Source organism: Gymnogyps californianus, chromosome 11 (genome assembly GCF_018139145.2).
Source record: "Gymnogyps californianus isolate 813 chromosome 11, ASM1813914v2, whole genome shotgun sequence".
Taxonomy (NCBI): Eukaryota; Metazoa; Chordata; class Aves; order Accipitriformes; family Cathartidae; genus Gymnogyps; species Gymnogyps californianus.
Window position 1 is genome coordinate 12,456,486 of NC_059481.1, and position 18,007 is coordinate 12,474,492.

The 18,007-nt window shown below is 37.3% G+C and overlaps 1 protein-coding gene across 2 annotated transcripts in view; it reads right to left on the reverse strand.

The window, feature by feature from the left end:
* Positions 1–1,797: 1,797 nt before the first annotated feature.
* The window catches only part of SECISBP2L (SECIS binding protein 2 like), a 32,087-nt gene continuing 15,877 nt past the window's right edge, over positions 1,798–18,007 (reverse strand). For both annotated transcript variants that reach the window (XM_050902973.1, XM_050902971.1), the window contains exons 8-18: positions 16,427–16,558; positions 15,798–15,881; positions 14,586–14,753; positions 14,276–14,417; positions 12,452–12,621; positions 11,020–11,152; positions 9,855–10,017; positions 8,917–9,137; positions 8,094–8,248; positions 7,380–7,599; positions 1,798–6,383 (exon numbers count right to left, since the gene is read on the reverse strand). In XM_050902973.1, coding sequence (XP_050758930.1) covers positions 5,710–6,383; positions 7,380–7,599; positions 8,094–8,248; positions 8,917–9,137; positions 9,855–10,017; positions 11,020–11,152; positions 12,452–12,621; positions 14,276–14,417; positions 14,586–14,753; positions 15,798–15,881; positions 16,427–16,558 — 2,262 coding nt within the window. In that variant the 3' untranslated portion in view covers positions 1,798–5,709. The remainder of the gene's footprint in view (positions 6,384–7,379; positions 7,600–8,093; positions 8,249–8,916; positions 9,138–9,854; positions 10,018–11,019; positions 11,153–12,451; positions 12,622–14,275; positions 14,418–14,585; positions 14,754–15,797; positions 15,882–16,426; positions 16,559–18,007) is intronic.

Sequence of the window (18,007 nt, forward strand, 5' to 3'; positions counted from 1 at the left end):
TGTAGGAAATGCAGTTTACTCCATGTCCCCTCTCCCATTTCCCTTTATATAAGAGCAAGTCTGTTATCAGTGTTATGTGATTACTAAATTCCTCTTTACTCATTAAAGTACTATCCGTGGAAAACAACGTGAGAGAGAGCTGGGCGTTTTAGATAGCGTCCAGATGGACACCCACACACATCCGCCTCGCAAGAGACAGCTCACCAAGCGTCGGGGGAAAACTCCAGTTGAACAGCTACGAGCGTACCAGGGGCCTGTAGCTGGTGCCGAAAAGTACATTCCGGCTTAGGTTTCCCTGCATTTTGTACTGTTTGCTAACTCATAAAAGACCCCAAAAGGTGAACAGTCTTCAGCTGCATCATGTCCTTTGGGGTTTGCTGGGGGTTCTTTAAAGCGCTATTGGACAAAAAAAAAAAAAAAAGTGTTTTTTAAAAAAATCCCCAAGTTTTATACACAGTGATCCTAAAAATCTGAAAGCAAACCCAAAGAGCAATCTTTGTTGCATAAATAGTGCAATTTGACTGACTGGGGTCTTTCCGCGCATTTCAGACATGCGGATTCATAAACTTCCAGCCCTGTCAGTATAAACCCGGTATCTGAGAGCTCAGGTTGCCCTTGGAGTGCAGGCAGTGCTAGTGCTGCTTGTAGGAACTTCAGTGCAGCAATGGCAGGAGCAATTTTTTTCTTGTGGTGGTGGTTCTGTGTGCACAGCAATGCAAAGCACCATTTAAAAAATTCTCAATAGAGGCAAGGAACTTTCCTCAAGGGCACTACAAAATGGTTAGCATTTTTTAAATGGTGAAGAAATGGAGAGCGAGAAGAAAATTCAGTTTGTAAGGCTTTGGGGTAATTAATTTTCTTGTCATTTTCATAGCACAAGTCACACAGTGCCACCTACTTTTTTGTACTTTCCAAAACTCGTATCAGGATGAGAAGACGCAGGCAAAACCCAGATGTAAGGAGTAATTTTGACAGCGATAGCACCTACAAAGTAAGGTTTGTAACAGAAGCACTTTCAACAGAAGACAACTGCAATAGCAGAATTGAAACATGAAGTTAAGGCACATAAATAGAAAAGTCAAAATTACAGGATGAAGTTGTATCCTTTTTGAATTGCTACAAATATTCTTACCCGTGGGAGTTGCAAAACCAGTTAATGACACCATTACTAGAGCTGCGGAAGCGTGAGCAGCTACCAGTGAGTCACTGGAGAACAGGGGACAACATGCTAAGAACTTTGTGTTATTTTACAAAGGTGACTTCATGCACCAGTATAATAATAAAGGCAGGTCAACTTAAATTCTCATACGTTAGCAGCATGCAAGAAATTCTAGTTTTTGGAGGTGTCTGTTGTTATTCTTACTCATTTGCTCTTAAGTAAAATGTTATTTCCAACTCGATATTCTGGACCTAGTTCAGTCCCATGGTCTCTGAAGAACGATGGGTTTTTCTGTATACTATTTTTCTGGTCATCGAGATGGTGCATGAGAACAGGGACCTGGACGCCATAACGTGAAAAATCCTCTGCTAATCCTGTTTTTCTCTTCAGCCTCTCTGGCAGTGAGCATTCAGTCTCGGCGACAGGAGGGGCTCCGCTCCCTGCACTGGCTGCCACCGCGGCGCTGGGGCCCCGGGGACCACCAGCCAGAGGCGAGGAGCCACCGCCTGCCTTCTCCACCCTGTGGCCAAGTACGGTGTAACACAGACCTTTTCCATCTCCGGCAATGCCAGGGCAGCCTTTGCAAACAAACTCAGGATAAAGCAGTTGTGAACAAACACATCGCTCTAATAAAGCCGTAAATTTCTACAACCATTTTTATTAGTTATGGAAGAACCCCCACTAGTATTTACATAGTGCAAAAAAGCTGTTATTACTCCAAAAAGTACGGTAGACAGAACAATTATCCTTCATACAGCAAAAAAGAAATGGAACAAAACCCTTCATATTGTATTTCATAATGATTTTTCTACTGCTTTAACCTAAATATTACTATAAATTTTAAGACATTAAAGATTAAACAGCTTTCCTTATTAGAATCTATTTAAAAGTAAAATATATGAACTACTCATGAACATTTAGAAGGTGGGCTGTGCCAACTGGATTTCTACTTTCAGCGTTACCATTCATTGACGAGGAAGTTTTGGGCTAGACATTCTCATGTTTCCTTGTGTGTGGCAGGGTGGGTAGAACACCCACAGTACTTGTTTCTATGGCTTGCTTCTGCTGGTTTTTGTTTTGTTAACAAATCGTCACGTCTGATCTTTAAATGGCTAACATTGAAATCAATAGTTTCATTAGTTGGCACAACTTCACAGGAAATACTTAATGACAGTTTCAGCAAACAGCAGCTTTTCAAACAATAATACTTTTTTTACATACGTATTTAAAGTAACAGTATTAAAAGTTAAGCTTGTGTTAAAGAACTGGACAGAATCACATTGTGTAAGCTCCCACCCACCCAAATGAGCGTAAAGACACCTCTTATCTTTACCAGAACACCACCACCAAGCGCATTACTGAACATCTTCTATAACGAATTTTTAAAACACAGGTCAGTACCCTCTGTCACTGTTTAGCTCCAGTCCCACAACTACCTGCACACAAGTTCAGCAGATGAACAGGCCACCGACTTAAGCCAGTGGAACTAACGCTCTTAAGCGTGTCTTAGCAGGATCAGGACCTTAACCTTACTCAGACATTGTTACTTGGTCCAACTAAGGACAAAAGTTCTTCAAAATCTTTCCCTTTTACATATTTGTAATCCATGTTTTTTTATTATTTTGACAGAGATACTTAAAGTATTTATATAAATAGGTTGTATACATAGCCACCTCTATCAGTTTTAAAGATCCCTACCCCTACCACAGATAATTTATCTGGTAAAATAAAAAACAATGTAAGTGGTGAAATCATTTCTATAAAGAATGTCTTAAGAAAAGTAATTTGTTTTCCGAATAATCATTTCCACAACAAAAATACCTATACACCTATAACTACAGAAACATCTTTTCTTGGGGACAGTAACAACCTGTATAATAAACTGCATACTTTTATACCGAAATAGAAATTCAGCTACTTTTTAAAAAAATCATGGTATTGTAAAACATTTGTATGCTTTCTTTTTAAATTCTGGTGATAAGAGAATCAAAGTTACCACAGTGAGATACTCTCCTCAAGTGCTTCAAGTGGCAAGGAACTTCCCTAATTTTAGATACAAATGGATCACTCCCAAAGGAATTGCAATTTCATTCTCACAGTTATTGCTCATTCCCAGCTTATCAAAAAGGAAGCACTAAAACCAGTTTCCTTTACTCAGTTTCAGTTTGCTCCTGTAAGGGTGATCTGCCACATTTGAAAAAGAGACTAGTTCCCTACTTGCTGGCAAATTGAGAGATATTAGAAGTGCTATATCACCTTCAAGAACTCTATTAAACCTGTAGCAAAATTGCAGTTAAATAGTGGGCTGAGTATTACAAGACTTCTTTGATATAAATGTCAGAAAATTTTAAAATGACAGTCCAAGTTCAGAAAAGACATATAAAAAGATGCGCCTTTGATGTTAATACTTCAAGATCAAAAGTTATTTGAATCACTGGCACGGAAAGAGCAAAAGGAAAAATTACAAACACCTTTGTTTTTTGATGTTCTGGTGAAGTTTTGCCCTCAGTGTATACACTGATCTCAGCCGGTGTTGAGACATGTGCTTACACATCCAAGGGCAAGTTTTGCTTGTCAGCAGTTCAAACACCTATCATTTCCTAAAGCAAAAACTCTTTCAAAACATACAGACAGTACAAATCTGCCATACGTACAGTAAAAGGTTTAACATTCAGGAGGCATCATTCCTTAGTCTTTGTTTTCCTATAAAATGCCTGTTCTAACATCTAGGAAGACTACATTAAGGAACTAAGAACATGACAGAACAGCCAGTAGTCCTAGCAGCTCTCTATACTGCTTATCTACATAGCACTTGCTATGCCTATACCTATCAAAGCATTATTTACATAATACACACAGTTTCTATTATTCTCATTAGCATCCAAAAAACCCAGGGGTAGATGATTTCTAAATCTGGAGTCTTATTCTCCCAGTGCAACTTGAAATGCCAGCATCACTAGTACTATAAGTGTTGGTCCCATATCAGTAAGTGTGGACTAAATACCTAAGCTATCCACTACTTGTGTTTTTCAGCCTACCCAGAGGCTTTTTATGCATTTTGATACAAGTGATCACGAAAAATGAAGTGGAATTAAAAGAAACATATGTTTGCCATAAAAGTGTTATTCATGTGAGTTACTCTTTGGCCACTCTTGTAGTGAAGCTCCTGCTGCTGGCAGTTGCAGTACATCCCTTGCCAATATAGGACAAAGATGGAAAACAGACTCCTTACATGCAAGGTTTAGACACATACTCCATCTTCAATCTCAAGTGAATTCATCATCAGTTAATGGATTTCGCTTCAGTATTCAGAACAAAACACGGAACAACTCTCTAGCAACACATGTTTCAGGGAGGGCGTATTTTTGTTTCTTTTACCTCTGAACCACTGAAATACCTCCCCATACTACAGGGCACTTCCTCCTTTCCTGGAATAACTACTTCCTTTTCTACTCTAGATGTCAACTCCTAAAGCTGCTACAACTGTGAGAACAGACAAAAAGAGGTCACAGTTTGAGTAAGAATTGTTAAGGTACATCCTGAACTCAACACAAGGGTGGCCAGGACCAAGCATGCAGATGAACATGTAGATACATTGAGCCACCATATCATTCACGCTTGCTGTTAAAGGATTATTCTTGCTTTTTGCAATGTTATGTAGATTACAATATACAAAACAGCATTCCTGAGGTAAGTGACAGGAGAAAGAGGAAGTCATCAGTTTACTAAGAGCCCTGGACAGGGATTATTGTTAATGATTCACTTAGTGTGGTTTGGCAGACAGCAACTGTGGAGAGCATGGGGGATTTTTGTTTTCTTTCCTGTTTTTTTAATGCAGTATTTCCACCTTGTAAAAAAAAAACCCCAAAACATTAATTATATCCCTCTGGTTTAAAGTTTTTCTGGAATCAAAGTTGTTATAGCTTATTGTAACCATCTCAACTATCAGCAGCTTTTTAATGATGCATTGACCGAGACCAACTAAAAAGCTGCATCTATCTCAGCATAAGAATCACACATAGATTTCTCTACTATTTACTTTTCATTAAGACTGCAAATGGGGTTTTCTAGATTTTCTTTAAAGAGAACAAAAATTTTACTTTTATTTCTAGACAGAACTAGAAAATCACAGCCAAATACACCGACGTGCCTGGCATAACACCATAACACCAACGTAAAGTGTTGGTAATTTGTCAGTCAATGTAGGTTATCTGTTTGAAAATGAGCTACACAGTCACATCTCAAAAGAATTTTGCTTAAAACTGGTCAGTTATAAGATGTTTCCTTTTACAAAAGATCAAATGAATACTTACTGACAAATCTTCCACACAGTTTCTATTCTGGGAAATAGGTACTGATTAAAAGCTAAGCTAGTTTTTAAATCAAACAAGTAACAGACAGCTACAAAAATATTGTTGTGAATTAAATACACATATTAAATGTTTAACAGTGCAAAATGTTGAGATGAAGCATACGAAATAATGGCTGCAACCTTTACAACAGTTAGTTTTAATATAATTTCTAAAAAGTTCCTGAGTTCCTGCTTATTTTTACGGCATATAGATGGAATCTGTGTGTTCTTTATTCAAAGAACTGCAGATGGTGGGTTTATGTTGAGTGTTACTTGCATGCTTGTCATTTGTCCATTCCTCACCATCAGTGACCGGATCAGCCTGCTCAGAAGTCTCTATTTCTTCCTCTTCACTTTGTTCTGCATTGTCTTCTTCAGCACCACTAAGGGTCTTCCCAAGCTGAAGCGTCTCCATAGTTCTCTGGGTCTCTGAAACCCAAGACTCAATTCTGCTATTAAGCTGAACCTCTACAGAAATTGGTTCATGGGCATAATCCTCCTCCTCCTCCTCATCTTCCTCCTCCTCCTCTTCTAGCATTCCCGGTACAAGAGTACTGGTGGTACTGGTCATGGAGGAATTCAAAAGATCTCGGCAGCTGCCATCCAGTGATCCTGTTTCTGTACTCTGCTGCGAGGCCCATTCCAGATTGTCATCTGGTTTCACCTCATCTTTGTCACCTGGTGTGGATTTTCCATGATTCGTTGCTGAGGTAGTGCCAGTTGTAGCCAGAGGTGCTTGTTTATTAAGAGTGGCTTTTTCAATTTGACCATTACCAGCTTTTTCTGGTACCGCAGTCTTACATGAGGATTCTCTCTCATTTTCAGAGGTTTCTAACCCATCAGATGTTTCCACCATATTTCTCCAGTTTGTTTCTACAAGTGTCAAAAGAAGTTTAAGTAGGAAACATTAATCCTTTCTATATAAAAATGTTTCTCCTGAACATTCTAGAATTGTTCAAATAGCAATAGGAGCTAATAATTTTAATATTATTCTATGCTTGCTAGAAAAATTTCAGTTAGAAAAAGGAGGAAGAAGGGAAAGACAGAGACAACAGAAAGAGCTGTGAATAACTTCGGGTTTTTACAGCATCCTAAACCAGACATTACAAAGTTGAAGGTTTGTGCACTTAGTTTCCTGTGTAAACTGTGGAAGCACCAAATGCAACAGCGAGTGTAGTCAAAGAGGTTACTCTCAAGTATAAATTAAAAGCAGAAAATTGCCACAGTATTAACTCATCTGTTTAAGGATTTTTCAAAACACATTTAACAAATGAAGTAAGTTTGAGACACCACAAAAGAATTAACTAAAAACATGACAGTATTCTTTTTAATTCACCACAAGACTAAAAAAGAGAAGTCTTTTGACTTCAAACAAGCACTCTCCCTTTTTTCTCCCTCTGTCATCTGGGCTTAAGCAACTGGCTAAATAAGTTTGCCTTTTGCTCTCACTAGAACCATTCATTGCCATCTCAAGTTTCAAAATTTAAGCTACATGTCCTGTCTTGAGATACCTCAATAATTTGGTTCCTACCCTCTGTCATTAGTTCTTCCTCAATCATATAATCAATTCTGTGTTTGGTACCAGTTCTATACCAGTTCGATAAAATTGGAGAAGCCACCTCCACTGATGTGAGTTAGGTAATTGTAACACTTCTGAGGATTAGAAATTAAAATTATTATTTTCAATATAGTTCGGAGAAAAAAAGTGACTTACAAATACCTGAAGACTAACCAATTTTCTCCTGTCCCTGAAAATCGTACAATACTGTAAGTTATGAAGAAATACTGTATTTTTAGCTACATTTTGCAATAAGCAGCATTTGGAAAATTCCAGCTTCTAGTTACAAAAGTAAGTTTTAAGACACTTACCATATTCTTTCTCATTCACTTCAGATATGGGTTCAGAAATAACACTACAGAATGAGATAGCACTTGCTGCAGAGGGGTTACGAGAATGACCCATATGATGGGGTGCCTTCTTGACATTCTTCAAGGCTTCTTCTGCCTGTTCCTGTTCCATTGCAGCAACCATATCTCTGTATGCTTTTCTGGCCTCTTCAGTCAGTGATACCAGCTTATTAAACAGGTCCTAAGTATGAAGGCAGTTTTTATAATCAGTAGTTCTTACAAATAACTTTCACTTTAAATTACTCCTTTTAGTCAAAGGTATACCACATAGTGAGCCTTAAGCTTATTAACACCAGATACCTTTACCTCAACTAAAAATCAGTTCTTCTCTGTATTAAATAAAAAATAAAAACACCACTCCACATTTACGCAACTTTGAGGAAGCGTACTTACTTTATGATACTGTTTTTCTTACAATCTTAAGCCTTCCAGAGAATTTCAGATGGCATTTAAGTCTATTTGAAAGCTACAGAGATGTTGTGATCAAAGTGTTTCAACATAGTCCCTCAGTTCTGTAAATACTGAATTTCAAAGAAAAACACACCCTAATATAGATCAGGCCAGGGCCATTATCAAATGCATATTAATTAGGCGTGTTCTCCATGCCAAATCAATTCTTAACTACAAGGAACATAATTGTTTACTCCAGCCATTTATGTGAATGGAATTACTCACCTCAGCACCCGAGTAGTTGAAGATACCCACTACACTAACAGGAACCAGCTTGTTCACACAACGGCCAAGAGCTTTACGGCCAAGAGCAAAGACAAAAGGAATTTCTTGTTCCCGTGCCATGGCTATTACGTTATACAGAGCCTCATCTAGTCCACCTTGAAGAAAGCAATTTAAAATAGATATCTAGTCAGTTAAAGTCATAGTATGGCACGATACAACTCTCTATCCCATTTTAAGTGTAATTAGTCAGTAAAACTTCAATACACACAATCACCAGCTACTATGTCCTACAGGATAACAAGCTATACATTTCAAGTGTAGTGAGTGAGTATAGATCAAGACGATATTCTGTATTCTCTATCAGTCCTGCACACAAATTAAACTAGAATTTTTCACAGCTCTCTTCTTGAGCAGAGCTTTGCTCTTCTCATATCTCAGGAAGCCTCTGTTTACATTTCTGGTTGTGGCAAAGTGTGTTGGTTGGCTAACTAACCAATTCACATTCCTCTTAAGGAATCCTCCTTAAGAGCACCCAGAGCTCAGGACTCTAGATGTATCAAAGATTGAATGGAATAAAATTGAAGTCTATTGTATGTGCTATAATATCTATTTTTCTTTAAGCTTTTCACCCCTTGTGAATGCGTTTCTTCCAAAATGGAGTATAAGAGAACGAATGTGGAGTGGCAATTACACAACTGATTCTGGAAGTGTTGTGTCATGCATAGTAACTAAAAAAATGCTTCTACCCTTGCTAATCAGCACTTCTAATCAGGACAAGAAAACTGTAAACAGTTAAGTGCACCACTTTTTTTATCATTTATACCTTTTGACTGGATTTTTTCGCAGTTGGGAGATATGATTACACACTTGATCTTGTTTAGTTTCATATGCTTAGTAACCTCACGCAACCCCATAACAAGTCTTCTCCTTGCTTTAGCTCTCATGGGATCCTTTTGATAAATCCGTTCCTGGAAGCTGACAAGCTCTTGCAATAAGAGAGTCACACACTCATCTATTTCTTTACTTAGAACTTGGTTACAGTATCTGTCAATTCAAAAAAACATCAAGTATTAGCATAGCCCATAATCAATACTATTTCACTGAGCCTCTTCTTTTACCAAATAAAATTAATTTTACTTCCTCAGAACAGTTATTAAACTGTTATTAAAGTTATTAAAAGGATTTAGAAATCAGACTGTATACTGTAAGTTAAAAATACATCCTGACAACATTTTTCTTTCCAGTAACATCCCTTACCTCAAGAAGCCAGTCAAAAAGAATATTAAAAGATACAAATAAATACTGCAATAGGTGCCACAGGCAACTGTTCTTTTCCTTAATTTGGTACTCTATGAAGATACATTAATAAAAAAAGCAGTAATGTATTAAGAGTGACTATTACAGTATTTTCAGCATTCATAGGTATTCCTTCCTTTCCCATCCAAAGTGTGTATAGCCCTCCTTTAAAAAAATTATTTTTAGAGAATACTTCCTCCTAACTTATTTGTTGCAGCAACCAGAAAGTCCAAAGTGTGTATGTGTGTATATACACACACACTTGTGTACATATATACACACACACACAGAGCAATCCATCTATGGCAAAAAAAAAAAAGAAAATATTTGCAGAAACTTCTGTTGATGAAAGGGTAGCTTATGTTTGTTAAGCTTCTCCTAAGTCTACTAAACCTATCCACACTTAAAAGATGAGGGTGACTGAAGTGCAAGCCTTAATTTATATTAATAATGCAAAACACTTACTCTCTGAATCTCTTGCTGTGAATTTTGGTTATTGCAGAAGATGCCATTGGACTGCCTATTCCAGAACTAGCAGGTGAACCTTGTGACACTGGGGTCATGCAGTATGGAGAATTCTGACTTGCTGGCGAAAGTGAAGTATCACTAGGCATACTTAGTCCAGTTTCTGAATGACAATTTTGAAACATTATAAAATGCAAAGACATTTTCACATAAAAGACACAGCATCACACTTCTTACGCATCACTCCCTTGCCTTTTCCAAATTACATTCTGAAGACACTAAACAGTATTCTTCCCTGGAGGGGTAGTTGAGAGAGGGGAAAACAAAACAAGCACGTACCCACCACTCATCATGGTTTGGGTAAATAAGCAATATTTGAATATTCATTAAAAAATATCCAAAGCTTAGTTTGGAAATGGATAGAACAGAAGGGACAACCTGCCTAAATGCTACAGCTTCTTCCAATAATTCTTTACTATTTATATATATAATATTTACCTAACTTATTCCTAGAATATTTAAGGTTTTCACACTTATCTTCAGTCAGGTGAAGTCAGGCAGGTCATTCAGAAGAAAAAAAGTTCTGAAGCGGCACATCTGGAATCTTGACAGACACCTCTTCCCCCCCCCGGCCCACCCCAAACAAAGACGTTGAAAATTCTTTGGAGTTTCCCAGTTACTCAGAGCTGTTGCTGCAAATGAACAGTCCAGACATTGCAGTTGATTGACAAGAATGTTCAACAAACTGGAAAACCTTATTTACAGTTTGCAACTTCTATATCTGGAAAACTTCCAGTATGCTCATCATTAAAAAGCATTGTGATCAACATGGCGTGGTCAACAACAGCTCATATTTTGTCCGCTTATCAAAAACGCTATCAACTCTGACACGTGTTGGGAACATCCACTCAAGAAATGAATTAAAAGGCTGCACAGAGATTATGTATTTAGAACCCATACTGCCTGAGCCTTCCACAACTGAGGGACCGACAAGACATTTTAGAAGAGGAGGGTTCCAATTTCTAGTATTTCATTATGTTAAAAAAAAAGTTAAAAGATAACGTGAATAAATTGTGTTGCATAAAAAGAGAAAGACAAAATATTAAAGTGAGCAGATTAGTACAATTGGGGGGAGGGAAGGGGGACTAGAGAAATAGAGACCAACCTTCTTGAGAGGCCAGCTCCTGAGACTGATCAGTAGTCAAGTTTATATGAACCTCCTTCTGTTCATCAGATCCCAAAAGGCTATGGTCAGCTGATAAACGGCCTTTCTTCTCTTCTCTCTCTTTCAAAATAATCTAGGAACAAAACCAACAGCTATCAGCATCTGAAAATTATAGACACCCCTGTAAAGAAAAACGTCCATTTGACTGAACATAACACAAAATAAAGTTAACCAAGTTGTTCTGAACCTTCCTACTCATGCCAGGATAGAAAACTCTGAAATCATTTCAGTTTCCTCTTTGATCACAAACAGTATTTCATTCCAGCATTTTACAGATGGTATACTCAATCCTCTCATACTTCTACACAAATAGTGCTTTCAACAGTTTAAGTATTAAGTACTTTCACAGCTTCTTTCTGATACATAACACTCACTCATTAACAACTCCTCATCCCCACCCCTGTAAAAAAAAAACAAAACAACACCTTATGCAAGAATACTAGTCATCTTTGTGAAGCACCACAACAGATAGAATCCTTTCTATAAAAGAAACTAAAGTGCAAAGGTAAGTAGCCACGGATATATTGGTATTACTATGATAAATAGTAACAACAACATAAAGGCATTGACAACAAAGAGTTTAGAAAACTTCTCTGAACAAGTAGCTGTGAATTGCTCTAACTCAAGTAGATCATGGATAAGTCAGAAAAAAAGATTGCTGGGGACAGAAGGGGGGGGGTGCGCACGCGCGCGTGCAACTTAGCCAAAGCCAACCTTTGTACAAACACAGCTTTACCAGATTCTAACTGCCCATATCATAAAGCGATCTTGACAAGAAATGTGGTACATGAGTACAGGTGAATTTCACACTTTTTTTTTTAAAAAGGCTTTCACACTTTCTTTTTTTAGGGCTAGTAAAATACAATTTTACTTTCTGATCTCCATACATACTGTATTCTCTGTGTACATACCTACTTTATATGTGCATGTATATAGATACATACAACCAATTATTTCTAAATTTACTCAATTAAAAATCATGTTCTTCAAGTTCTATACCCATCTCTAAAAAAAAAAAAGAGTAGGAAAATTTAAGGTTAGCATACTACACTGCACTGCAAACTAGGATTCAATAACATGAAAAAACTATGCAAGTTTTCCTGTATGTCCTAGTGTTTATAGTTAAAAAAATTCTTGCAATCCATATTGAGATAGATTTGTATCACCTTCAACTAATTATGGGGGTATAAAAGATATGTTACATGCTTAGATCCAAAGGACAGGATATCAGTGTAACAGGAACTAGAGGCAGAAGCTCATGACTCCCTTACCCTATGCTCATGATGATCACTAGTCCTCAAGTAAGAAAGTATCAGTTTTTATTTTTGAAGTGTAAGCGTGGGTCAAGACACTCCAGGGTTGACATGTTTACCTTTTTAAGCGCTGTAGGGCGTTTCAGTTTTGCAATCTCTCTTTCTTTTCCTCTTTTCACTTTTGGGGCAGTTGAATCCAAAGGATTAAGGCAACCCATAGACGGCTGTCCCTTTGTTAAGGACTTTCTGTTGGCACATTCTTTGGTATGAAAGGGAGCAGCACTGCCAACTAAATACAAGATAGATATTAGTTTCACCAAAAGACATGTCAGCTTTATTTCAACACTGTTTTCAGAATTTCCACTAATGAATTCTCAAAGTACATTTTCCTTCCTTGGAAAAAAGCAGCTCATAATGACAGGAAAATTACGTCATCAGATATTGTTGCTTCCAGATGGTTTTAAGCTTTCTTCAGCTTAGCCTCATGTTTTAGGAAGCTATGGATTCCAGGAAAGGAATTACTTTAATACTGGTATGGGATCTCTCTCAAATGACTACATGTAGCTTTATTAGTAAGATGATAATAGTAAGATAAGTTGCAAATATTTATCCAAGCATTGATTTTTAGTTGTCAAAGACTTGATTAGTTGACGGGACAAAACAGACGAGAGAGTGCAGCATGTGTTAAGTGTATCATCTGCACGAAACAGAATAAAACAAATGTGGTCTCCAATGGAAATGCCAACTGTTCTTTGCTGAGCTTTGTTTGATATAACCTTGCCAACTTGAATTAATGTTTGAACATGGCTGAAACTCAAAGCAGGTAAATGAAGCAACACACAAGAAGGAAAATGGTAACTATGTGCACAACAATGGACTCTAAGCTACATACTACTGCTCAGGAGATTCATGGGTTATAAAAGATAACTACAAAAATGTCAACTCTGTATTCAGCAGCAAGCATAAAAAAAGCTATTTAATGTTAAGTGTTGATAAAGAAATAGAGAACAAAAAAGTGTAATTAAGCCATTGCATACATTCATGATGGAACTATAACTCAATATTCTGTGCATGTCTGATCTTCCTTACTTTCAAAAAGATACAGCAGAACTACAAGAAGGTACAGAGAAAGCAATATGGATTATGGGAAAAGACATGCTTCCACAACGGAATAACTAAATAGACTAGGACTCTTCAGACTAGAAGAGAGATGACAGACCTCTAAGAATCATAGAGGAGGAAAGCAGGGAATGATTGCTCAGTCTCTTTGTAATACAAAGGCTATGAAAGCTAACAAAATTACGAGTGGGGCACAAAAAAAAAAAAACCTGAACCCCACCCCAAAAAAACACAGTAGAAGGAAGAGCTTCTCCACACAACATGTAGTAAGGTTAGAATTCACTGCCATTGGATCTTATGGACAGTAAAAGCATGTGACAGAAGTGATGGATAGTTCGAGAAACAAATTTGGTTTGAGAAAGCCCTGGGTCAGGAGGCCCTGAACTATAATCAGTAGAGGCAGGAAGAATATCCTGGAGAGGCATCCCTCTGTATCAGTCACAGGTATCCTCTCTAAGCTGCTTTCAAAGAGAATTCTGTAATATCTGTAGTAGATGTTTGGTTTTACCTAATACAGTTTTTTTCCCCACATATTCATTTCAGCACTGAATTACTCTCAAGACACGAATCCTGAGTTTTGAATAGTAGGTCTTTTAAGAGAAGTTTGTCCTCAGTTCTACATGGACTTTGCATACTGCAGCTCAGAAGACAGCACAGGTGAATTTTTCGAGAAATGCATTAAGAAAGTCTTCCCAGGTTTTTATTATGTTTATATTCAAAAACTAAAACTTGACAGAAAAAAAAGCATATTTAAGATGCTCAGATCGATCGCATTTATATTGTCAGAAAATGCACTTAGCAATAGTCAAGCAGATTAGAAATACCTGTGTATGAGAGAGGCCTGGTGTTGGTAATCTGACGAGCTTTCATTGCTTGCTGCTGCTTTTCAAGAGCTGCTAACATGTCGCCCAAATCTAACTGAACAGGGGTCTTGCTCTTCTTTCCAGCCGCTTTTGATAAAGCCTCCTATAACACAAACATCACATGCTGATAAATAAAAAGAAGTAGTGCCTGCAAAACATTCTTTACAAAGAGATTCTTGCTATTATAGAATAAAGAGGAGCAACAGCTAACTGATACTCCTCTTTACCAACTACTGGGGGGGAGGGAGGAGAGGGGTGGCGCGCTACACACTTGAAGTTTTTTCTGTTCCATGCTTATCTCCGAATACTCTTGAGCTGTTGCAAGTGCTGCTGCCAAGGCCTTCTTCTTCTGACTTTTCGCACGCTTTGGTACAGAGGTTGTAATGGGAATTGGAGTTTGGACTATATTGATTGGAGAATTCTCTGGTAAGTCATCCAACTAGGATTTTAAACAAAATGCGAAAAAACACAATTAAAGACCTTTCTCTCAAGACCATAGGAAATGTGGCACTCCAGAAACCAAATGAACCATTGCTTTGGTCAGCAGTATGACATCCCAATTATTAAGTATAGCTAAATGACACAGTAAGTTAATAAAACCAGAAACTTACGTATATTTCATTTTTGTATGGGAAAACTATTATATTCATCCCCAATTATGCCTTCAGAAGGTTTTCAAGTCTGATTGCTAAAATAAGAGAGTGTTTTTCCACCCCTCACCCCACCCCCACACTAAGATTTCATATAGGACCTTACTTTACAGTTCTGCATCATAATATTTAAGTAGATCAGGTATTAAAAGAGCATCTTTGCAACAACTGTTTCTACAGTCTTAAAGCAGATGAAGTTTAGTTTATTTTCATTTCAGAATAAACTACACAAAGTGTAGTTATTTTGAAAAATTGACACCATTACTACACATTTGCAGTTTTAACAGTTTTAAGAAAAGTCTGCATCAAAGCATCAGTCTGAATGCAAGCCCTTTGAGTCAGAAAGAATAACCAAGATGTAATTTACATATCCACACAAAGAAAGCTCGATAATCCTCAAAACTAATCTTAATCTCAAAAATCCTGTTGCATCTACTGTTCACGCAAAATTTAGTACGTGACTTCAAAAAGCACAGAACTCATGAGAAACCATCAGTGAGACGAAGTTGGGCATTGGACTCGATAATCCTTATGGGTCCCGTCCAACTTGGGATATTCTATGATTCTAAGTGTCTATCATAAGTATCTTAGTTTCACTTGTTAACAGTCTCATTCGCAGACAAAAAACCAGCAGTCTTAAGATGGGTTTTCTGCACCACTTATTTTAATTGGCGTTCCTTTAGCATGCAAAACTGGTAACGCAAATACCCTAAGAACATCACAATTACCACATTTTAAGTATTGTAGCAGAGATTCTTAGAAAATTACACAAATCAAGTAGTCTCAAAACAACTTAACTTAAAAATGCTTTGCAAAACAAAGTAATTACTTACTACTTTGGGTGAAATCTTTTGCTGGATGTTACTACTTTTGCTGCTGCCATTGTCACTATTTAGCTCTGGAAATTCATCTTCATCCTAAACAATACATAAGAATTAAGAGACTGGAACCAAAATTCACATGAAAAGCATCAACTGAAACGGCTGAAGCTAGAAGAATGAATTGAATCCTGAAGTCCCACATAAGCTAGAAGGGCTTAAAAGTGACACAAATAGAAAATGATGAAAAATTTACAAAGCATTTCTGTATCTGAATAACCTTTTTCAAAAAAAGAACAACTTAATGTTTTATACTAAAGAAACCCAATTACAATTAGGGGGGAGGGGGCGATAAAGCAGAGAACACAGTAATTTTTATTCGCAAGTGAACAGAAAAAGTTACTTGAAAGTTGCTTATCTAATTTGTCAATCATGGATAGCTCTAAATTCTTAGACTTTCCACAACACCCAAATACAAGTCTTTGTACGTACACAATGAAAGCATTGTATAGTAATTAAATTAGTGCACTATATTGTACACCTCAGAGTCAGATGTTTTGCAGCGTCTCCCTGTTGAGAACATCACTTATTCCACACACAACTTGCATCACTATAATGCAGAAACAGTTTTCATACAACACTACCTCAAAATACAGAGGTTCGGGACTCTGCTCTGTTCTGCTTGACTGGCTTGTAGTTAGAGGTTTTTCATGTCGTTTCTGCAAATTCTGCCTTCTTTCTGAGGATGTGCTGTGGTCTCTGCATCTGAAACCGGACTGAAAATAATGAACGTGATTGGCATTTTGCAATTTCAATTTTTCAAGATGTGTGTGCACGCATGTAAGGCATTCTCATGTCTGCTAATTAGCAACTAAGAAGGTACAGTTTTTATGGAATTAGATTTAATAAGCTGTGCTTTGGTGTTTTGGTTTTTTGTGGGGGTTTTTTGGTTGTTTTTGGAGAGGTTTTTTTGGTTGTTTTTTTAAACCTGCACAAACATATTCTACAAATAGTATCAGATTATTCCCCCTCTCAAGCCAAATACAGTATCTCTATACATTCATCTCTAAATTTCTAATTTAAAAAAAATAGGATCCTTTTGGCCAAACATGAAGAAAACCACAAGAGTTGCTCGTGACTCTATATAACTCAGACATGAATCCTGAGGAACTGTCTGTAACCACGATCAAAAGAACTTTCTTCCACTAGCCACTATAATTATTCTGCATGCAATTATTGCCTTTTCAACATGTGTTTTATGACAATGCACAGGCAGAGAGTTCTCTAAGGACCAGAGACCTCAATACAGAGGTATAAACATTCCTCTGTTTATTACGTGAAAGGTTGGTGGAAACCCACGTGCAAGACTGGTTGGCTGAAAGCAAAGCATGATTTGAATCTGAAGTTCTGGATCTCTCATACTAATGTATTTCTCAAGAAAATTTCCTACAGACCTGGTACAAATTTAGTTTCAAAGGAAAATAGTTTCTACGACAATTCTGCCTTGAGGTACAGTGAATTTGGCTGGGGAAGCCTCACTTAAAACTCTTTGTGCCAGCTTTTTTTTTTTAAATATCTAAAATAACTGCCAAATTAGAGTCTAAACTGTGACTGGATAAAAGGAAATCTGGTTCTTCCTACTCTCCCAATGCCATAAGCCACAAATAGTGGCTTCTAAAAGCCTCCAATTTGACTACAGGTTGTAAAAAGATTCAGAACTGCTACACTGCCAGATACGAGCATCAACAAGCTGCTTTATATAACAAACCCACGGATACCAAATGGGAAGATTCAAGACAAATTAACAATTCCATCTAAAAAACTAAACAGGGCAAGCTAGCTCACATATATCTGCACATACAGGCACATCACGTCTATGATAAAGCTCCCACTTCAAGCTCAGCTATTCTTGTTTGCAATAACTGAATTCAAGCAAAATCTATGTTTAAGCAAGGCAGATGTTTAAGCCTTCTCTCTGTCCCACTCTGCACCGCTCCCCCAATAAAACCAGACTATCAAAATTAGGAAGACCACCTTCTCACATATTAAGTACAGAAATCCTCTCCCACTTGAAGGAAGTTTCACAGCAACATATTCTTCCAAGTTTTAGCATAAAACAATTTTAAGTCACTTAATAATAAAAATGCTAAAAATATGGTATGCTAATATAAATTTTAAAAAGAAAGTTTCAAAGACAACAGGAGACAGAACGCGGTTCATCACAT